The sequence below is a fragment of the Pleurodeles waltl genome, chromosome 12 (assembly GCF_031143425.1).
Source record: "Pleurodeles waltl isolate 20211129_DDA chromosome 12, aPleWal1.hap1.20221129, whole genome shotgun sequence".
NCBI lineage: Eukaryota > Metazoa > Chordata > Amphibia > Caudata > Salamandridae > Pleurodeles > Pleurodeles waltl.
In genome coordinates, this window is record NC_090451.1 from 694,474,484 (window position 1) to 694,498,818 (window position 24,335).

A 24,335-nucleotide genomic window follows, 5' to 3' on the forward strand; every position below is an offset into this window, starting at 1 on the left:
GCCCTTGCATCACGCAGGGTGTTGCAAGGGCAATGCAGTCCTTTAGTCATATTTACCAAGCCATGAAGGCCACTTTGTGTGGCCTTGCTTGGCTTCTGAAATCTAAAGCAATGCAAGGTAGCACAAGTCTCTGCCTTGCGTGGCTCTGCCTTGGGAAAGTGATACATGGATGGGGCATGGGTGCTCCCACGCATCCACCCACGTATTTTAGTGCATTTCCAGATTTACCAAGACTGGTAAACCTAGTAATGCATCAAAACTGTAACGCCTTCCCAATAGAAGAACAACAAGGAGAAATGTATTTTTGAATTACGTTGATTTATGTTCTAGGGGCTGAAAAAGAAGTTCATATCACAGAGAAGACAGAGATAATGAGACAAAACAGAGGGCAATGAGAAGTCATGCAAGTATCAAGTGTCAAGCTGATAAGAGGGTTCCCTCAGGCTCTGGATCTTCAGCTGTAGGCTCTGCTCTCAAGGATGCCGCTGAAATTGATGGGACGGCTGCATGCAGAACAGCACTTGTATTTTGGTGTAGATGAATATGAGGAACACTGCTGTCATCCATTCCCCAATCAAGGCCAGGAAGGCATCTAGAGCTTGGGATTGGTTGTGTGTGTTGATAATGTGGAGGTAGAGTAGTGGGGAGTTGAGGAAGGAGTGTAGGAGGTTTCTAGTTGCTTGCACACATTTGGGCTCCAGCACTGAAGGTTTACACCCAACTTCTCTGTGCCCTGTTCAGCTGATTGATTGACCATGGTCTTTCTAGGATAGACCCGTCTCTCATGCTTGCAATATATCTTTGTGACAAAATAAAGAATTTGTCTTTGTTTTTAGCTTTTGGTTCATTCTTCTGTTTTGCATGTGCAGCCAATATGCAATTGAAGATGCAGTTTTAAACGCCATGTGCTGAATGACTTCAACAGGCTGACCTTACTTTTGTAACAGATGAACTAGTGTTTTTCCTGCACTGTCTCTGATGGTACTTTTTGGACACAAGAACTAGTGGAAGTGTCTGAAGGGTAACCTCAACTAGAAGGCGAGGAACCCATAAGTTTACTTTTCATCATCCCACTTTGCATTCCAAGTTCCGTGAACACCCAAACACACCCAGACGTGACAGTGATAGTCCTTCCTAGTCCGAAGTCCAGTGAAAGTGCAGGTGCCAGATGCTAGTGACAAGAAAAAAATCTTGACTTGTCCCACCATCTTTTTTTCAGCTTTTGTTTGAATGTCCAACAGGAGAACCTGAAACCTGTCCATAAAAGGATGCTGATTAGAAGAGCTATCATCAGAAGTAAACGTGTATTGATCCAGAAGGTCCTTGGGTCGCATGGATCTGCTTTCTGGACATCCTGCCAGATGTTAATCAGCTTTTCGGGTTTGATGCCATGGACTACCAGTGCGTCCTTGAACGCACATCTGCTGTACCACATGCCTTTCACACAGAAACGGTAGTCATGCCGGTATGTCACGCCAGCTGCCAAGCCCAAGAAGCCAAAGTAGACATCATCCAGCGGAAAGACGGGGATCCAGGTGGAGGCGTGGTATAAGGCAGGGATGAAGGTCCGTGGTATGATGTATCCACCACCAGATGGAAACATTGGGTATTTGGCGCTGGGGTACATAGCCTCCGTGATTTTGTACTTTCCATATCGTTCACTGTCAGATCCCTTGTGGATGTAGCCATGGACTGCTGTGGAGACATTCACTGTTGAGTTCAAGTATTTTACCAAAGCGGATGGGTTCACGTACTCATCATCGTCACCTGCCAAAAAAAGGAGAAAGGTGAGAATGTTGAACGACGAAAGTTGTTTAAGCTTTCTTTTTAGTCTATATTTGTGTCAGAACTGTTGATCTCCAGTGACCAAACATTGTAGAGGACTCTAAACCAAAACTCCAAATTCATACGAGGAATCTTCACAGCAATACTTCCATTAACATATTTATATATATTTATTTTTGTTTATGCGCATTGCAGAAATACTTTTTGTGGGATGCGTAAGACCTTAAACAGATGATGGGGACATTAAACATGGTGGTAGGGTAAAGATGAGATAGACAATAGACAACATTAAAGTCATTTACAAAAGACCTTTTTAACTAAAACTCTGAAAGAGATTATTGTGTCTTCTTGTTATGTTTCCTGAGTGACGACCACCAGACAAAACTTCTAGTAGGTTACTGTTTAACTCACTGACCATTCAACCCAGCATTTTGCCCTCACTACATACACACTGTCCCAGTTAATATCCTGAATGTATGGATGAGACAATGTTATTCCCATGGATATAGGAAGCTAGTATAGTTTCACCTTACTCAAAGGAAGATACTAGTAGTCAGGTTTGCTGGTAAGGAAATGCAAAAATGTGATAAAACATTCAGAAACAGCAGTGGCAATTACAGACGGGTCTCCATGTTTTACTTGGTTAGGAATATATGACCAGGGTTAATAATGCACCTCTTGCTGGTGACAGCATTATTACAGAACGGGTGTCTTCTCACGAAGTCAGGGCAGTTAAGTTGGGTTTCAAGGGGGGCAAATCACAAATTCTCCTAACAAGTATTGCCTTTATCCTCTCAAACGCCAGGGACTAGACCCTCCTGCAAGGTCACTGAATAGCCTGACTTTCAAGGGTTAACGCAGGGCAGTGATGTATGTTTAGAAACTCAAACACTACAAACATTAGTAAGGCACAAACAAGATTGTCTGTGATAGGCTATGTGAGAGTTATGACTTTAAAAAGAAATACAAAGATTGTTTAATAATAGGTCCAGGACCTTCTACCCACATTGGGACTATGCAGCTCTTCCTATGCATTGCAGCACAGACTAAGGGCCTCATTATGAACATGGCGGTCGAGACTGCCATGCTGGCGGCGGTTGAAATTACCACCACCGGCATGGCGGTCTCAATCGCCACATAATGAACACATGGGGGACTGCCACAGGCGGCCCTCTACCACTGGCAGGCTGCCGCCAGGCAGCCTGACGATGGCGGAATTCTTTATCTGACGGGGCAGCGCTGCTCCGGATAAAGAACCCTTTTCCGCCAGCCATTCCCTGGTGGTTTCACCCGCCAGGAAAAGGCTGGCGGAAGGGGTGCTCCGGGGGCTCCCCGTGCACAGCCACGTCACGCAGGTCACTGCCCGATTTACGGGCAGTGATTTGTGCGACGGGTGCTGCTGCACCTGCCACACTGCGACATTGACGACGGCTTCATGTGGAGCCGTTGGCAATGTCCAGGCCCAGCATTCCGCTGGGCCGGCTGGCTGAAACACTGTTTCTGCCCACCGGCCCCGCTGAATGTTGATTATTCGGCCGGCAGGCTCTCAAGCGGGCTGGCGGTCTGTGTTCAGACCGCGAGCATGAACACGGCAGGGATTCCCGCTGTGTTCATAATGACCCCCTAAGTGTGTGCATTAAACAAAGGGTATGCAGAGCGCTTGGTTTTTGTCACTGTTAGTGCGCCTACACATCGTGGGTCAGGATTGCAGGAGCTATCCTGAGTGCTTTGAAGGAATGTCTTTCAGTCTTAAACATTCATTTTCTGTGGACTAGAATGAATTCACAGACCCTAACACAGATGAAGCATTTGAGGCGAACAGCGTGCTAGGCTTAGAGATGAATATTGGAGCCAAAGGTTCTTTGCCTCAGGGAATGTCTATTGAGCCCTCTGGGGACAGTGCAGTCTGGGCACAACACAAAAGGTAAAAGCAGCGTAAGGCAGGCATAGGGAGTGATGATACCTTTTAATGGGTAGAATGTAGAAAGGCCCCCACGCTTTCTTGGTTCACCTCTGTCTCTCTGTTGGGCACAGAGTGATGGTCTGTATGAGTGGGTAGTCGAGGGGTTACAGCCTCCAGCCCTATCCTGCTGAAGGATTTGACTTACATTTTAAAGACATAGGGCCTGATTTTGAGTTTGGTGGAGGAGTCACTCCGTCACAAATGTGACGGATATCATGTCCGCCGTATTACAAGTCACATAGGCTATAATGGAACTGTAATACCGCGGGTGGGATATCTGTCACGCTTGTGACCGAGTAACCTCTCTGCCAGACTCTAAATCAGGCCCTTAGCCTTGGAGAGATCCTTCTGCAGATGACCTGCTTGAGGTGTTCAACATTCACTTCGGCCATGGGCCTGAGAAGACCATCAAGTTGACGGTCTTCCTTCCGCAGTTTTTAGATGTTACAGTTATTCAAGCGCTTGACTGAATTGCTGATGGCATTGGGACTCGATGGACTTCGTACAATGGCATAGGTGTATCCCTGCACTACCCAACACATTCACACAACAACCCATTGCAATTCCGACCCAACACAACCCGTACAAGCCAAAAACAGACATTCACATACATCCATGCCACAGCATACATACATCATTGATATTATATCCACACACCACACAACAACAAAAACCAACACAACTAAACACTCAGCTACACAAACACTCTCACACATGCACAAACCTCACGATAATGTCCACCTCACAACAACCACACATACCTGAATGTTACACATGTCAACACAACCCATACAACAACATCGGTCTCACATGCAAGTGGCACACATACAGACACAACCACATCATCCACTCCTGCTCCCTCCACCTCAACCAGCCAATCCACACACACACTTACTGACTCACACACACAATACGCAGCACAACATGACAGGTAGAGGTCCTTTGGCCAACGTGCACACATGGGCACAGTTGACAGGCATGATGGTAACGTCATTGTGGTATCAGCATTCATTTGCAAATGAATACTGCCACCACAATGACAGTTGTGTATGTGTGCGATATGTGTTGTGTACCAGTGTGTCCACATCCTTATCTGACTCCTTTGTGTTCCCCGACATATGCATGTCACAGAGATTTTAGAAATTACTGTGACATGTATATGTCTTCAGTGGCCTTGACCTACTGCTATGCCCACCCAACATACCCTAGTAATGTGGCTTGCCTACGTTGGAGTCCGTAAATGGGGGGTCGTGTTTTCTCCGTGGATCGGTGGCAGCAGCAATGGCAGGTGTTGACCAGTCGTGTCCAGTCGAAAACAAGGGTGGAATGTGGAAAAAAGGTGAGTTTTCACCCCCTTTCCCCCCAATCTGCCAACTCAAACATGGATGTCAGACTGCCTCTTTTTTTCTTGGTGGTAGAGCACATCCAAATCTGCAGTGCAGGAAAGGTGTCTGAGGTTCTGCCGTCAGCCACTTTTCCCTACTGAGCTGTGGACACAGGTGGTCTTTCTTGGCAGAGACTGCGGTTCGAATGTGGGCTTTCAGCTATGGGACCGCCAACATCTAAATACGGTGGGCGAACCAGAGCCGTGGCGGACGGGTTATCAGTTGAAAAGTCCACAGCGGGACCTTTACTGCCAACATCTAAATCAGGCCCTTTGTATTTCAAGTGCCTGCTACCAAAAACAGGAACGGGGGCACCTCATGCCATTACTAAATCACACAGATCTATTCCATACATTTCATTCTCAACATTTCATGATAGATAACAAAAGATCTAACCAGAGCTCCCATACTTACATTATTCTTTTTAAGGTCTCCATCTATACTTATCTACATTTATTTTTCTTCAGCTTATGTATTTACTTCTTAATGAAAACAACAAGTTGCAAATAATAGGACATTGCTATAATTTGCCTCCTTTTCATGTCTGACATTGTAAATGACAAAATATCAAGCAGACTGCTCAGCTATGAAAGTTTACATTTTTGTATCATTTTGAAGGTTGAATGTATACTTTCCCACGCTTGCCTCTGCACCTGCACAAACTCTCCTTGGTTCAGTTTTGCCATGGTGGTAGGCAAAAAAAAACAATGGTTTAAACCCAGATCTTTGTGGCTGGGGGTGAATGTTTGCATTGTTCAGCATTCCGCACATCATCTGTTCTATTTGCCGTCATTACGCAATGTGGGAAGGGTATGCCCAGATGTGGATCTCGTGCTCACTGCGCCACCGGATTCAATCTAGCTTGGCTTAAGTGGGGTGATACCCCAAAACCGGTCTCAGGATGCTTGTCCCGGGTCCAGGGAAGGCAGTTCGGGATGGACTGTTACCTTGGGGAGCAGGGTCAAGACTGATTTGCATATGGCTTGATCCAAACTGAGGTGGCATGGTGAGAAAAAAGATGGATTAAACCCAGATCTTTGTGACTGGGAGTGAATGTTTGCATTGTTCAGCAGTCCATCCATCATCTGTTCTTTTTTCACTTTCATGTCTGGCATTGTAAATGACAAAATATCAAGCAGCCTGCTCAGCTATGAAAGTTTACATTTTTGTATCATTTTGAGGGTTGAATGTGTACTTTCCCATGCTTGCCTCTGCCCCCACACAAACTCTCCTTGGTTCTGTTTCGCCATGTGATCTCTGCTGGAATCTTGTGTATGAAACATTAATTTATTCTGTGAACATGTATGTGTTAGCATTTACACTCACTGGTGCTAAGGGGGTCCTCTTGTTGCCCATTTCTGTGATTCACAGATTGTGTTTCTTTTCTTAATAAACAATTTCAGTCTTTGTGTAGAGGTGTGAGTATATTTCTTTGTCTAAATATTTCCATATATTTTTTAAACAAATACATGTATACTTTGATGGCCCGCTAGCACTGGCGCTGCAAGTATCCATAAATAATGCAATACACTCATGCAAAAGTATTAGTATTGTTATACAAACTTGCCCACATCTGCTATTATGTAAGTTTCTCTGGAAATTATTACCACCATGCTCTAATGCCCTGTGCTTCAGACTCACTAAAAATAAAACCTCGTTTTTTCTCAATTCTTCAAATAAATACAGATAGGGAAACTATTGTTGTTCGCCTTTATTTCAGTGTGACATGGAACCTTGGATATAGCACACATCCTCAAACTTTAGAACACACAATAAACTAATTAAGTTGCAAATTATACTTTTCCAACACATCTAGAGATAACCATATAGCTATAAGTCATCAGAATCACTACAACATCTTTGAACCTTTTTTCCACAAATCCTTTAATCCTCCACAGCACCTCACTGTCCAACGAATGTAACTCACACCACACTTTTGGAAATTCATCTCTTAGTTAGTAGCAGCGCTCTTTCCTTCTGATCATTCACAAGATTTCTTAAAGCACATACCCGTGCTCTATGTACTGTTGACTCTTCTTTCCTATCTGACCTTCTTCATTCCCTAACTTCAAATACATATATTTACCAAAAACACAATTATGGCTTGGCCACTCTCTCTACATTCCAGTACCTTCCTTCTTAACTGTGATAGCTTTTACTCATTACCATCCATCTTACCTGTGATAGCTTTAACCCAGTACCATCCATCTTACCTGTGATAGATTTAACTCAGTACCATTCATCTTACATATGATAGCTTTAACTCAGTACCATCCCTATTACCTGTGTTATCTTTAACTCAGTACCATCCATATTACCAGTGATAACTTCAATTCAGTACCATCCATCCTACCTGTGATAGGTTTAACTAAGTACCATCTATCCTACCTGTGATAGCTGTAACTCAGTACCATCCATCCTACCTGTGATAGCTTTAACTCAGTACCATCCATCTACCGGTGATAGATTTAACTCAGTGCCATCCATCTTGCCTGTGATAGCTTTAACTCAGTACCATCCATCTTACCTCTGGTAGACTGAATTCAGTAGCATCCATCTTAGATTGTGATAGCTTTAACTCAGTACCATCCATCCTACATGTGATCGCTTTAACTCAGTACCCTCCATTTACCCTGTGATATATTTAACTGAGTACCAATTAACTTACATGTGATAGCTTTAATGTAGTACCATCCATCTTACCTGTGATATCTTTAACTCTGTACCATTCATCTTACGTGTGATAACTTTAACTCTGTAGAATTCATCTTACATGTAACAGCTTTAACTCAGTGCCATGCATCTTATATGTGATAGATTTAACTCACTACCATCCATCTTACCTGTGATAGATTTAACTCAGTACCATCCATTTTACCTGTGATAGATTTAACTCCGTACCATTCATCTTACATATGATAGCTTTAACTCAGTACCATCCATCTTACCTGTGATAGCTTTAACCCAGTACCATCCATCCTACCTGTGACAGCTGTAACTCAGTACCATCCATCCTACCTGTGATAGCTGTAACTCAGTACCATCCATCCTACCTGTGATAGCTGTAACTCAGTACCATCCATCCTACCTGTGATAACTTTAACTCAGTACCATCCATCTTACCTGTGATAGATTTAACTCAGTACCATCCGTCCTACCTGTGATAGCTTTAACTCAGTACCATCCATCTACCGGTGATAGATTTAACTCAGTACCATCCATCTACCGGTGATAGATTTAACTCAGTACCATCCATCTTATCTGTGATAGCTTTAACTCAGTACCATCCATTTACCCTGTTGTATATTTAACTGAGTACCAATTAACTTACATGTGATAGCTTTAACGTAGTACCATCCATCTTACCTGTTATAGATTTAACTCAGTAGCATCCATCTTACCTGTTATAGATTTAACTCAGTAGCATCCATCTTTTCTGTGATAGCTTTAACTCAGTACCATCCATTTACCCTGTTGTATATTTAACTGAGTACCAATTAACTTACATGTGATAGCTTTAACGTAGTACCATCCATCTTACCTGTTATAGATTTAACTCAGTAGCATCCATCTTACCTGTTATAGATTTAACTCAGTAGCATCCATCTTACCTGTGATATCTTTAACTCTGTATCATTCATCTTACGTGTGATAGCTTTAACTCAGTAGAATTCATCTTACATGTAATAATTTTAACTCCGTGCCATGCATCTTATATGTAATAGATTTAACTCAGTACCATCCATCTTACCTGTGATAGATTTAACTCAGTACCATTCATCTTACATATGATAGCTTTAACTCAGTACCATCCATATTACCTGTGATAGCTTTAACTTAGTACCACCCATCCTACCTGTGATAGCTGTAACTCAGTACCATCCATCCTACCTGTGATAGCTTTAACTCAGTACAATCCATCTTACCTGTGATAGATTTAACTCAGTATCATTCATCTTACATATGATACCTTTAACTCAGTACCATTCATATTACCTGTGTTAGCTTTAACTCAGTACCATCCATATTACCTGTGATAGCTTTAACTCAGTACCATCCATCTTACCTGTGATGGCTTTAACCCAGTTCCATCCTACCTGTGATAGCTTTAACTCAGTACCATCCATCCTACCTGTGATAGCTTTAACTCAGTACCATCCATCTTATCTGTGATAACTTTAACCCAGTACCATCCATCCTACCTGTGATAGCTTTAACTCAGTACCATCCATCCTACCTGTGATAGCTTTAACTCAGTACCACCCATCCTACTTGTGATAGCTGTACTCAGTACCATCTATCCTACCTGTGATAGCTGTTACTCAGTAACATCCATCCTACCTGTGATAGCTTTAACTCAGTAACATCCATCTTACCTGTGATAGCTTTAACTCAGTAACATCCATCTTACCTGTGATAGCTTTAACTCAGTACCATCCATCTTTCCTGTGATAGCTTTAACCCAGTACCATCCATCCTACCTGTGATAGCTTTAACTCAGTAACATCCATCCTACCTGTGATAGCTGTAACTCAGTACCATCCATCCTACCTGTGATAGCTTTAACTCAGTACCATCCATCCTACCTGTGATAGCTTTAACTCAGTAACATCCATCCTACCTGTGATTGCTGTAACTCAGTACCATCCATCCTACCTGTGATAGCTTTAACTCAGTACCATCCATCCTACCTGTGATAGCTTTAACTCAGTAACACCCATCCTACCTGTGATAGCTTTAACTCAGTACCATTCATATTACCTTTGATAGTTTTAACTCTGTACCATCCATCTTATCTGTGATAACTTTAACCCAGTACCATCCATCCTACCTGTGATATCTTTAACTCAGTACCATTCATATTACCTTTGATAGTTTTAACTCTGTACCATCCATCTTATCTGTGATAGCTTTAACTCAGTACCATCCATCCTACTTGTGATAGCTGTACTCAGTACCATCTATCCTACCTGTGATAGCTTTAACTCAGTAACATCCATCTTACGTGTGATAGCTTTAACTCACCCCATCCATCTTACCTGTGATAGCTTTAACTCAGTACCATCCATCTTACCTGTGATAGCTTTAACTCAGTAACATCGATCCTACCTGTGACAGCTTTAACTCAGTACCATCTATCCTACCTGTGATAGCTGTTACTCAGTACCATCCATCTTATCTGTGATAACTTTAACTCAGTACCATCCATCCTATCTGTGATAACTTTAACTCAGTACCATCCATCTTACCTGTGATAGATTTAACTCAGTACCATTCATCTTACATATGATAGCTTTAACTCAGTACCATTCATATTACCTGTGTTAGCTTTAACTCAGTACCATCCATATTACCTGTGATAGCTTTAACTCAGTACCATCCATCTTACCTGTGATGGCTTTAACCCAGTTCCATCCTACCTGTGATAGCTTTAACTCAGTACCATCCATCCTACCTGTGATAGCTGTAACTCAGTACCATCCATCTTATCTGTGATAACTTTAACTCAGTACCATCCATCTTACATTGTGATAGCTTTAACTCAGTACCACCCATCCTACCTGTGATAGCTATAACTCAGTACCATCCATCTACCGGTGATAGATTTAACTCAGTACCATCCATCTTGCCTGTGATAGCTTTAACTCAGTACCATCCATTTACACTGTGATATATTTAACTGAGTACCAATTAACTTACATGTGATAGCTTTAACATAGTACCACCCATCTTACCTGTGATATCTTTCACTCTGTACCATTCATCTTAAGTGTGATAGCTTTAACTCAGTAGAATTCATCTTACACGTAATAGCTTTAACTCAGTGCCATGCATCTTAAATGTGATAGATTTACCTCTGTACCATTCATCTTACATATGATAGCTTTAACTCCGTACCATCCATCCTACCTGTGATAACTTTAACTCAGTACCATCCATCTTACCTGTGATAGCTTTAACTCAGTAGTATCCATCTTACCTCTGATAGATTTAACTCAGTACCATCCATCTTACCTGTGATAGCTTTAAGTCAGTACCATCCATTTACCCTGTTGTATATTTAACTGAGTACCAATTAACTTACATGTGATAGCTTTAACGTAGTACCATCCATCTTACCTGTTATAGCTTTAACTCAGTAGAATTAATCGTACATGTAATAGTTTTAACTCAGTGCCATGCATCTTACATATGATACCTTTAACTCAGTACCATCCATATTACCTGTGATAGCTTTAACTCAGTACCATCCATATTACCTGTGATAGCTTTAACTCAGTACCATCCATATTACCTGTGATAGCTTTAACTCAGTACCATCCATCTTACCTGTGATAGCTTTAACCCAGTACCATCCATCCTACCTGTGATAGCTTTAACTCAGTACCATCCATCCTACCTGCGATAGCTTTAACTCAGTACCACCCATCCTACTTGCGATAGCTTTAACTCAGTACCATCCATCCTACCTGTGATAGCTTTAACTCAGTACCATCCATCTTATCTGTGATAACTTTCACTCAGTACCATCCGTCCTACCTGTGATAGCTTTAACTCAGTACCATCCATCTTACTTCTGATAGCTTTAACTCAGTACCATCCATCCTACCTGTGATAGCTTTAACTCAGTACCATCCATCCTACCTGCGATAGCTTTAACTCAGTACCATCCATCTTATCTGTGATAACTTTAACTCAGTACCATCCATCCTATCTGTGATAACTTTAACTCAGTACCATCCATCTTACCTCTGATAGCTTCAACTGAGTACCATCCATTTACCCTGTGATATATTTAACTGAGTACCAATTAACTTACATGTGATAGCTTTAACGTAGTACCATCCATCTTACCTGTTATAGATGTAACCCAGTAGCATCCATCTTACCTGTGATATCTTTAACTCTGTACCATTCATCTTACGTGTGATAGCTTTAACTCAGTAGAATTCATCTTACATGTAACAGCTTTAACTCAGTGCCATGCATCTTATATGTGATTGATTTAACTCAGTACCATCCATATTACCTGTGATAGCTTTAACTCAGTACCATCCATATTACCTGTGATAGCTTTAACTCAGTACCATCCATCCTACCTGCGATAGCTTTAACTCAGTACCATCCATCCTACCTGTGATAGCTTTAACTCAGTAACATCCATCCTACCTGTGATAGCTGTAACTCAGTACCATCCATCCTACCTGTGATAGCTTTAACTCAGTACCATCCATCCTACCTGTGATAGCTTTAACTCAGTAACATCCATCCTACCTGTGATTGCTGTAACTCAGTACCATCCATCCTACCTGTGATAGCTTTAACTCAGTACCATCCATCCTACCTGTGATAGCTTTAACTCAGTAACACCCATCCTACCTGTGATAGCTTTAACTCAGTACCATTCATATTACCTTTGATAGTTTTAACTCTGTACCATCCATCTTATCTGTGATAACTTTAACCCAGTACCATCCATCCTACCTGTGATATCTTTAACTCAGTACCATTCATATTACCTTTGATAGTTTTAACTCTGTACCATCCATCTTATCTGTGATAGCTTTAACTCAGTACCATCCATCCTACTTGTGATAGCTGTACTCAGTACCATCTATCCTACCTGTGATAGCTTTAACTCAGTAACATCCATCTTACGTGTGATAGCTTTAACTCACCCCATCCATCTTACCTGTGATAGCTTTAACTCAGTACCATCCATCTTACCTGTGATAGCTTTAACTCAGTAACATCGATCCTACCTGTGACAGCTTTAACTCAGTACCATCTATCCTACCTGTGATAGCTGTTACTCAGTACCATCCATCTTATCTGTGATAACTTTAACTCAGTACCATCCATCCTATCTGTGATAACTTTAACTCAGTACCATCCATCTTACCTGTGATAGATTTAACTCAGTACCATTCATCTTACATATGATAGCTTTAACTCAGTACCATTCATATTACCTGTGTTAGCTTTAACTCAGTACCATCCATATTACCTGTGATAGCTTTAACTCAGTACCATCCATCTTACCTGTGATGGCTTTAACCCAGTTCCATCCTACCTGTGATAGCTTTAACTCAGTACCATCCATCCTACCTGTGATAGCTGTAACTCAGTACCATCCATCTTATCTGTGATAACTTTAACTCAGTACCATCCATCTTACATTGTGATAGCTTTAACTCAGTACCACCCATCCTACCTGTGATAGCTATAACTCAGTACCATCCATCTACCGGTGATAGATTTAACTCAGTACCATCCATCTTGCCTGTGATAGCTTTAACTCAGTACCATCCATTTACACTGTGATATATTTAACTGAGTACCAATTAACTTACATGTGATAGCTTTAACATAGTACCACCCATCTTACCTGTGATATCTTTCACTCTGTACCATTCATCTTAAGTGTGATAGCTTTAACTCAGTAGAATTCATCTTACACGTAATAGCTTTAACTCAGTGCCATGCATCTTAAATGTGATAGATTTACCTCTGTACCATTCATCTTACATATGATAGCTTTAACTCAGTACCATCCATCCTACCTGTGATAACTTTAACTCAGTACCATCCATCTTACCTGTGATAGCTTTAACTCAGTAGTATCCATCTTACCTCTGATAGATTTAACTCAGTACCATCCATCTTACCTGTGATAGCTTTAAGTCAGTACCATCCATTTACCCTGTTGTATATTTAACTGAGTACCAATTAACTTACATGTGATAGCTTTAACGTAGTACCATCCATCTTACCTGTTATAGCTTTAACTCAGTAGAATTAATCGTACATGTAATAGTTTTAACTCAGTGCCATGCATCTTACATATGATACCTTTAACTCAGTACCATCCATATTACCTGTGATAGCTTTAACTCAGTACCATCCATATTACCTGTGATAGCTTTAACTCAGTACCATCCATATTACCTGTGATAGCTTTAACTCAGTACCATCCATCTTACCTGTGATAGCTTTAACCCAGTACCATCCATCCTACCTGTGATAGCTTTAACTCAGTACCATCCATCCTACCTGCGATAGCTTTAACTCAGTACCACCCATCCTACTTGCGATAGCTTTAACTCAGTACCATCCATCCTACCTGTGATAGCTTTAACTCAGTACCATCCATCTTATCTGTGATAACTTTCACTCAGTACCATCCGTCCTACCTGTGATAGCTTTAACTCAGTACCATCCATCTTACTTCTGATAGCTTTAACTCAGTACCATCCATCCTACCTGTGATAGCTTTAACTCAGTACCATCCATCCTACCTGCGATAGCTTTAACTCAGTACCATCCATCTTATCTGTGATAACTTTAACTCAGTACCATCCATCCTATCTGTGATAACTTTAACTCAGTACCATCCATCTTACCTCTGATAGCTTCAACTGAGTACCATCCATTTACCCTGTGATATATTTAACTGAGTACCAATTAACTTACATGTGATAGCTTTAACGTAGTACCATCCATCTTACCTGTTATAGATGTAACCCAGTAGCATCCATCTTACCTGTGATATCTTTAACTCTGTACCATTCATCTTACGTGTGATAGCTTTAACTCAGTAGAATTCATCTTACATGTAACAGCTTTAACTCAGTGCCATGCATCTTATATGTGATTGATTTAACTCAGTACCATCCATATTACCTGTGATAGCTTTAACTCAGTACCATCCATATTACCTGTGATAGCTTTAACTCAGTACCATCCATCCTACCTGCGATAGCTTTAACTCAGTACCATCCATCCTACCTGCGATAGCTTTAACTCAGTACCATCCATCCTACCTGTGATAGCTTTAACTCAGTACCATCCATCTTATCTGTGATAGCTTTAACTCAGTACCATCCATCCTATCTGTGATAGCTTTAACTCAGTACCATTCATCTACAGGTGATAGATTTAACTCAGTACCATCCATCTTACCTGTGATAGCTTTAACTCAGTACCATCCATTTACCCTGTGATAGATTTAACTGAGTACCAATTAACTTACATGTGATAGCTTTCACGTAGTACCATCCATCTTACCTGTTATAGATTTAACCCAGTAGCATCCATCTTACCTGTGATATCTTTAACTCTGTACCATTCATCTTACGTGTGATAGCTTTAACTCAGTAGAATTCATCTTACATGTAATAGCTTTAACTCAGTGCCATGCATCTTACATGTGATTGATTTAACCCAGTACCATCCATCTTACCTGTGATAGCTTTAACTCAGTAGCATCCATCTTACCTCTGATAGATTTAACTCTGTACCATTCATCTTACATGTGATAGCTTTAACTCAGTACCATCCATCTACCGGTGATAGATTTAACTCAGTACCATCCATCCTACATGTTATAGATTTAACTCAGTAGCATCCATCTTACCTGTGATAGCTTTAACTCAGTACCTTCCATCTTATCTGTGATAACTTTAACTCAGTACCATCCGTCCTACCTGTGATAGCTTTAACTCAGTAGCATCCATCTTACCTGTGATATCTTTAACTCTGTACCATCCATTTTACCTGTTATAGCTTTAACTCAGAGCTTTGCATCTTGTATGTGATAGATTTAACTCAGTACATCCATCTTACCTCTGATAGATTTAACTCAGTACCACCCATTTTACCTGTGATAGATTTAACTCAGTACCTTCCATTTTACCTGTGATAGATTTAACTCTTACATCTAATAATACAGCTGTTCCCCATGCCAGGTACACGATGGCAAAGAGTAAGTTAAGCAAATGTCCTTAAGTCCTAGTCTCACTGAAGGGCCAGTTGCTATGTGTTGGCCCCTCTCCTTGCCCAAGAGTGAGGATCGTGCCTGGCAACCACCATCTTTGCTAAGCGCGGAGGGTATATTTATCACCGAAGCTATGCCTAAAGATGAAGGTGAGGGGTCCCTGTTTGGGCTCACATGTTGATCAAGAGCAGGAGATTTTTACTATAATTTCCCTTGTGGTCACGGTCATGGCCCCCAATGCTGGACAAGGACAGTATTGTGTTTGTTTGCCCCCTACCTTGTCCAAGGTTAGAGGATTATGTATGTTATCTTGTCATGCTCAAGTGCATGCAAGCCATACCCGATCCACCTTGCCCAATAGTGGGGGAGCTTTGTTTGCCCCCCTGTATTTGAGAAGGGAAGCAGTTGAATGTGCCCCCTCCCTGTGGCCAATTTTCCTAAGGGTGGAGGAAATCTTGGGTTGTGTACCATTTAAACACACTGGCCTAAGGCGGGGTATGTGGGTTAATTCATCTCTTGCTTGCTTTTCCCAAAAGCGAGGGGGTATCTAGTGCCTTTCACTCCCTCCACCCTTGCCAAAGAACAAAGGTGATATTTGATCAATGGTGGAGGAGTATTTGTTTTTCATCCCACCTTAACTATGAGTGGGGGTGCTTTGTCACCTTTTTGCCCAGCATCCACCCACTCCCTACCCAAGGGCAAGGAATAGATTTTTTTAGTTTTTTGGGTGACAGGCAATGCTCATAAACATACTAGTCTTTACTTTTTTAATTTAGGTAATGCCTGATCTGGTCAAACTACAATTCTCCGACCCACATGCACCAGATGTATAGTCCCACCATTTTGGTCTATGATTTGAAGTTTCTGTTTTTCAAATGAGGGTTTTGCAGTAAATGTTCTCAAGTGCTACCATAATAGGTGGGGGAGAGACAAGGGCTCTACCAGTCCTATGGCAGAAACCTCGCCTCTACCCCGTCTCTAAGCTTTGAGGCATATGGTGGGATAAGACAGCCATTCCTGGCACTCAACTCTAACATTGGCAACCAGTTCTGCCTACTTAGAATTAGTGGGATGATCCCACATAGGCACAGGAGACCCTCTGTTGCCTTTCCCAGGAGCCATACGTAATCCACAACTGTGAGGAGTAACTGGAATTTTGAAGATTTCAAACCAATTACATCATTTGCAATATGGCTGCAACAACTGTAGTCTGCAATATCGAGTAGGGAATATTAGGTTACCAGAATATTTTACTCAAAATTTTGAGGTTCAAATTATTGAGAAGTTAGATATATGTAGGTAAGAATAGATGTGGCATGTTTAATTCGACAGCTACATGCCGTGACAATATGTTTATCATCAAGGTACATCTATGTGTAGTTAAGTATAGTATACCTACACTTACTTAGACATGGTTACTTTGCTAAGATCTTCTGAAAGCTCAATATTCTGTATCACCACTACTGATGTTTAGGCGATGAGCGGATATCTCCTACTGAGGCGAATACTAGAGCACTAGTACATGGGCTTCTGCACTTGTCTAAGGAGTGAGTGTAGATAGCTGCCACAGGTCATTCACTTGCTGATGATCATCAGTAAGCTAAGGGAGGCCCTGGGAACTCACTTACAATGTAACAACCGCATTACAACTCCACATCCCAAAAAATTATCTGAATTACCTTTGAAGATAAAATCCGCCTCCTTGCAGTTGTTGTGCAGCCACTGTATGAAGCAGCGCTCCTTCAGAGACAAGTTGTGATGGCTTTCGGCAAAGTCCCACAGAAGGATGTCCTTATGTACAGCATCCTCCTCTGCCACCTGCTGCATCAATGTCCAATTCGGGGACTGTGCCATCAGAAAGACATGCTTGACCACAAAGTCAGAGAAATGGGCATCTCTGGCCCATGTCTGGCGCAGAGCATCTCGCCTGGGGAATGCTTCTGGGTGTGATTTGGTGGCCAGTAGGAGTAGAGTCCTCCTCTCTGCCACCCGGCAAAACCTCAACCTTTCCTGCTGCAGTCGGCACTGGTGATGCTGCATGTAAGGGAATTCTGATTGGTACACACGCAGGTTGAGGTGGTAGACAAACATCCCATCAGACATCTCCAGGGAGGAGTGACCAAAAAGCCTCTGAGGCTCAGGGACGATGAAAAGATCAGGCTTCCCTGTGGACCAGGATCTCTCTTCCTGCCTGGTGTACAGCAGAGCATAGAGCATCAGAGAGGTACACACCACCAAGAAAACACTGCATCCTTTCAGGGATCCCCTCGGCAGCCTCATGGCACTTCCTCACTCACCTGGGAGGAAGGAAATGAAGACGATTACACACCTGCATATGGATATGTTGCTAACAGACGTTTATCAAAAGCCATTTTCTTTCTTGCTACATCACAATGCACATTCTGCTTGTAATCTATATCTTACGCTAGGCTTAAATTGCCCCTTTTACCCGGCCATGGCTGATCCCCTACCTTGTTTGAAACCAGTTTCTGAACTTGCTACCAACACGCCTGCTGGAACCAGATTCTGTGCATTCATAATACATTCACTGAAAGGACACACCTCTGACACCATTGTGTATTATTTAGTGTAGCGGGAGTGTTATTGTGCACGGTTTTTTCTTCACCTTCACGATCAACTAAGGTTGTGAAAATTCACCCAGCCAAAATTACCTGGCTTAGCATGAGGTGGGGTAAACCTCAACTGGTCCCAGTGCAGACCTGATTTCCAGGCACAAGGTGTCCCACCAAGAGGGTGACTTGCATCGGTAAACTGTGGTGCCCATGAGAAATTCAGGGCTGGGGGGGGGGGGCGGGAGTCAGCACTGTAGATATCAGCAGTGCTTAATCTGTGAGGTGGTTGCAGATGCTAGGCACTAGACCTAGTGCTTGGGTACTAGGACTTACTTTTCATGATCAGTGCAACACAGAGAAAGACAGAAAATGGAGAAGCGAGAAGGAGGAAGATTGGAAAACATTGACAAAGGGAGATATGAAGGATAAAATGAATCTGCTAGAGTGAAGTGATTAAAAAAAGAGAGAAATAGTGTGTAGTTATGGAAGAAAGAGGGATACAGTAGCATTAAACCCAGTCCACCTTTATATTCTGTAAAACTGATGGCAGGCTCCGAAGAAAGCCTTTGGATCCCTGCGTTTATTTTTTCTTCTACAAATTAAGCCCTAGGCAAGGTGATGAGAATGTGGTCACAATTAAAAGATAACCTACACCCTCATCAATGTAGTCCAATTTAATATCTGTATAAATCCATTCCCCATAATTTGTGTTTACACACCATTGAATGGGCTTTGTTAGAGATGGATTATGAAGAAAGACCTAAAAGTGTTTTCGTTGAAGTTGATGCAATCTACCTTATACCACAGACATTTCAAATGGGGCAACGATTCTAGTCAAAAGTAACTGGGGCAAGCATTGGAACATATGCTGTGTATAGCTAAGCCAATACCTTCATGATCAAGTCTGAGCAAGATCATATTTTATCTCAGGTACTTTGGATCAACAATTTATCTTTATTTTTAAGATACAATAATTACATATTTTTACAACTGTGTGGAAGGTAGTAATGGTAAAGGAGTGCACCTCCTAGCTGTGTCCAATTTAGCATATGAATAAGTCTAATCTAAGTGGTGCTCTATGGTCACTTGCCCTGCTACCCAAAGGCAAGAAATGTATGTATTTGAAAAATACACAACAATCATAGAAACAGCTATGACCACAGCGCTCAAGGCACAGATATTTACAAACACAACAATGCAAGAAGTCCATTTGTGAATAGTACAGTAATCTTCTTTGTGTTCCAGTGAAGAATTTATTTGGATCAACAAATGCTCTGTATAGTCAGATCAGTCATAGGCAATATATAATGCCAAAATTCTACATCGCTTATAACATCATCTATGACATAATTGGTAGTATCACTGCAATATTTGCAGTAAAATTATTGATGAGAAAACTGTGCATGGCGAAGGGCACAAGTTATAGTTACCTTAGGACACAAGTTATAGTTCCTTAGTTACTTGAAATAACTCTGACTACTGAACTTCTATGGTTTTTATGCTCAACATCTGAGCCTAACTAGAATGTCCCTGTCACCTTTGTTTATTTAAGTGAATATGTACATGCATATATTTTGTTTAGCCAAAACCTTTGGTGCCGTTTGACGAGTCTTCATGAAATTTTCAAAACGTACACGTTAGTCGGTTCAGCTGCTGTGTTGATAGTTTTGGAGTGATCCTTCAAACGGGGGCCGAGAAAAAGGGGGGTCCCAAAACACTTTTTCCCCATTCTACGTAAATGGGATTAATCAAATTTTGGAACAGAACAACAGCCTGAAGCCCTGAACGAAATTACACCAAATTTGGCAGAAAGCTAGCTCTTGGTACAGAAAGAGTGTGTTTGTGGTTTGGTGTACATCTCTTCAGTAGTTTTATAGATAGTAAAGGGCAAAAAAAAAGATATCTAGGCACTCAGACAATCTGCGGATCCAACTGTCCGAGTGCTGATATCTGATTGGCTGCCAACACTTCAACAAGGAAGTGTTGGCAGTCATCTTCGGACTCAGCTTCAGCCATGTCCCACAAAACAATATTAAACAAAGAAAAGGGGCCTGGGTAGGGCCACCCTGAGCTCCTAGCCTAGGTCTAGGGGTCCCCCATGGATGCCGCCAGGGCTAAAAAGCATCAGTGTAGTTTTCAGAGATTTTGTTTTAAAAACGGAGGTCTCCTGCACTTTTTCAAGTGGGCCAGGTCCTGGGGGAATTGGGGGCTTTAAAAATGAGGCGGCGCACAGGGCCGCCTCGTAGGGCTTGTATTAGCCCCAGATATTACACCCTCCCTGGGGCGGATCAGCGACAAATATGCAGGGGACGTGTATCCTCCCTGTGCCCCGGAGAACACCACCTCCCCAGGGCAAAACAATAATTTGATCAGAGACCTGGAGACTGCTACCTCCCTGGGGCTAAAGATTAAATTATCATGGGGGGTCCCCCAGGGCCTCCGCAGCCCGTGGGACTGCCACCTCCCCGGGCTAAAGAATCAATTAATGCCGGCGGCCGAGTCCCTCCCCTCGCAGCCCCAGACCGCCACCTCCTGTGGGCAATTCATTTCACATTAAGGGGGGGCACATGGGCCCCCTGCAGGCCCCGGGACCGCCACCTCCCCGGGGCTGAAGAAGGATAAGGAAGGGGGTCTGTTGCAGCCCCACGGTCCCAGGGACCACCACCACCCCAAGCCAAAAATTCAAATGTTGGAGGGGGTCACACGGCCTCTCTCGCAGAGCCAATAATGGCCCTCAGGACAGCATTTTGGTTGCAAACCATTCCTCCAACCACTGCGATTCGGTACTGGGAAGGGACACCCTAAATACGCTCCTTCCTAATACCGAATGACAAACCCTATCAGTTTTAGAAATAAACCTTCAGATGTACAGCCACCTACTGTCACGCTCAACTTTAAAACTGACTCTATGGCTGCACATCTAGATATTAATTAGGATTATCAGGTCTGGGATTTCAAACTTTATCTAATTATCCTGCATTATTCCTTACTAGAGAATGCATACATTAAGCATGAATAACACATTATTTTGCCATGCATTGCTCACATTAAGAATGAGGAGAAGCACAGGGGTGAATACAGAGGGGGAAGCAGATGCGCAACAGAGAGCAACACGGAACGCAGGGGAGAGATGTACACAACGTAAACGGCCCAAAAGCACACTCATTCTCAAGGAATGCCTAACACAAAAGAAAAAAGTAGTGCTTGAAAAGCAAGTAGTAGAAGCAGACATGCTAGCCAAAGAGACCGCATAGAGAAAAGGGTCCATGGTAGGGACAAAGCCAAGGCTACGCATGGAACATGGGTGAGAAGCAGACAAAAGAAGGTGAAAAGGAAAGACACCCAATGGAAAGCAACAGAAAGGTTCTAAGCCCCTCAATGTTCTTGGTGAGCCCACAATAGACCTTGATCAGGGGGCTCATGCCCTGTCTAGTAGGCTTGAACCAACAAAAGGAAGGCTGATGGCCCCTTAAATTCAGCTTGTGTGCTGGGCACACGGGGAATTGAACATAAGAAGGCCCCCTCACCGCCTGCACGTTGCTATTTGGAAAGTAAAGCAAACAACATTCTGGTGCTGCTCAAAGTGTCTCGGGCCTGCAAATTACACCAGGCGACTTTCACCTTAGTCCACTTGCACCAGCCCAGATTTCAAGCCTAATAAATGCTGCTGGAGACGAAATCCGCCTAGATCGCCCTCATTTTCTACACTGCTCCAAGATTAACTATTAAAGTATTTTAGAAAAGTTGTAGGGGCCAAAATGGGTTCCTACAATCTTGGGTTTGTACTTCCTTCTAGGATCCCATAAGCCTCCATCACCCCGACTGCAAATCCGTATAGTGTGATACAGTGCTTAATTTGTAAATAAAAAGGTGCCGGTGCTCAAAGCTCTCCTCTTACACATGCGGTGGCTGCAATTAAAAGTGCAAGCACGGAATCCTGAGGCGGCGTGATCCTGAAACCACCTCCGGCCTCTTCAGTCCATTTACAGCCACTCCCTGCCACTTCAGCTCACTCTGTCAGCTTCCTGCTTTTCCCCTTCCTGACCCTTTTTTGTTTTTTCTCTTCCTCCGTCTTTCCCACGTGTCTTTTGCTCACAGCAACTGCTTGAAACAGAAAACTAGGCGCCGGCCCTCAGAAATAAGTGCCGGAGCTCAGCACCGGAAACAACAAGCGCAAATTAAGCACTGGTGTGATAACATATGCACTTGTTCCAGCAGGTGAAAACTTGACGTTGGTAATCCTCCTCTTTCACTAATAAAAGGAAAGAGCTTTTAATTTGGAGTGGGGAATGTTATATTTTATATTCTATTGTATTTTATTCATTTATCATGCTATGTTTTCTCTTTTATGTGTTTAGTTGTATTTTGTTTTGTTATTGTGTGTGCAACATCATGGTTCTGTGTTTTATACAGGCCCAATATGTTTTTCACATGCATGGTGATATATGGCCCAAAAAAGGTAACAGGAAAAGACACAATAAAGGGAGGAGATACACCTTGTGGACAATGGGGTTGGAACAATTTTCCGATCCGATCCATTACTTTAACATCACTGAAGTCACCGGGATTGTGCAAAAGCATCACACAAAGAACAAGTGTAGCAAAGGGCTACGACCATTCAGCAGGTGCTTGGTAAGGGCGTGGTCTGTGGACAGTGGTGCATTTTGGGGTACTGGTGTGGGAACGCGTTGTCATTTATAGACAGCACATTTTCCATTGAAATGGCCACTAACTTTATACAGAGATGCTGTTTTACTGATAAACCAATAAACAATAATGTGTAGAGATTGGGTTTCAGCGCATGTGTATTATTTGTGTATCACCAAGTGCCTTGATTTGTTTTAATCTTATTAAAATCTCTGTTTCCTTCAGACTTCAGAACTGCAAAAAAAAAAAATCTCCCCTCCACACTCTTCACCAACGCACTTTACTTCCAGCTGCTCGGACAATATGAGGTATATTTACAAGCCACATGTGCCGTTGGTGCGTCACTTATCGTGACTCACCGGTGGTGCGTAGTGCAGGCGTATATCTAGAAAGCCACACAAAGTCACGTTGCGTGGCTTTTCATGGCCTTGTAGATATGGTGCAAGGCAACGCTGTGCAAGTCGATGCGTTGCCTTACACTGCGTCAGGGAGGCGTTCTATGGGTGTTGCTGTTGATATTCCCACGCAACACCCATGCGTTTTGATGCATTCCCAGGTTTTCAAGAATCTGTAAACCTGGGAATGCGTCAAAACTGTACGTCTCCCCAGGACAGGCGCAACAAGAAGAAATATTGTTATTTCTCCTGGAAGTTTCCTCTATCTATGTGTGCTACATTCTGCCGTACATATAGAAAGAGGAAAATACCTCTAAGGATGGTTTACATGCAGGAAGGTGCCCCTTCCTTCGCAAAAACATTCCTGCTGAGAACGCAGACACCCTTGCACCATTTGCCTGAGTTGGCGCTAGGCAGCAATTTGTGCTCAAGCGTGGGGGACGGGGGAAAGGACAGAAATGCACTGTATCTTGTAAATAGGATGCATTTCTGGCCTTTCAATTTGGTGGCGTAAGCCTGCGCAGCAGAAAGGTTTGCGGGGCTGCCCTGCGCCAACTTCTAGTAAATATGCCCCTATCTTTATTCAAACAAAAATGTACTCGACGGTTTGCACTTTAAGCTTGCACAGTAGGTGAGGACACGTCAAGCAACCGGCATACCATGCAGTATTGTAGGGGGCGGTAATGAGGGGAGGGCGTCCTGGATAGGTGCGGCGGAAGTGGTCGAGGGTTTAGATGGACATCAGCTGTGAAGTGACAACCTGGACGCGCCCACACTTTCCTCGGCACGCTCCTAGGACAATGGTTGTCA

At 42.6% G+C, this 24,335-nt stretch overlaps 1 protein-coding gene across 1 annotated transcript in view; it reads right to left on the reverse strand.

The window, feature by feature from the left end:
* Positions 1-319: 319 nt before the first annotated feature.
* The window catches only part of LOC138266860 (beta-1,3-galactosyltransferase 5-like), a 31,924-nt gene continuing 7,908 nt past the window's right edge, over positions 320-24,335 (reverse strand). The window contains exons 2-3 of the mRNA XM_069215566.1: positions 17,590-18,207; positions 320-1,767 (exon numbers count right to left, since the gene is read on the reverse strand). Of these exons, the coding sequence (XP_069071667.1) occupies positions 1,172-1,767; positions 17,590-18,190 (1,197 nt within the window). The 5' untranslated portion in view covers positions 18,191-18,207 and the 3' untranslated portion in view covers positions 320-1,171. The remainder of the gene's footprint in view (positions 1,768-17,589; positions 18,208-24,335) is intronic.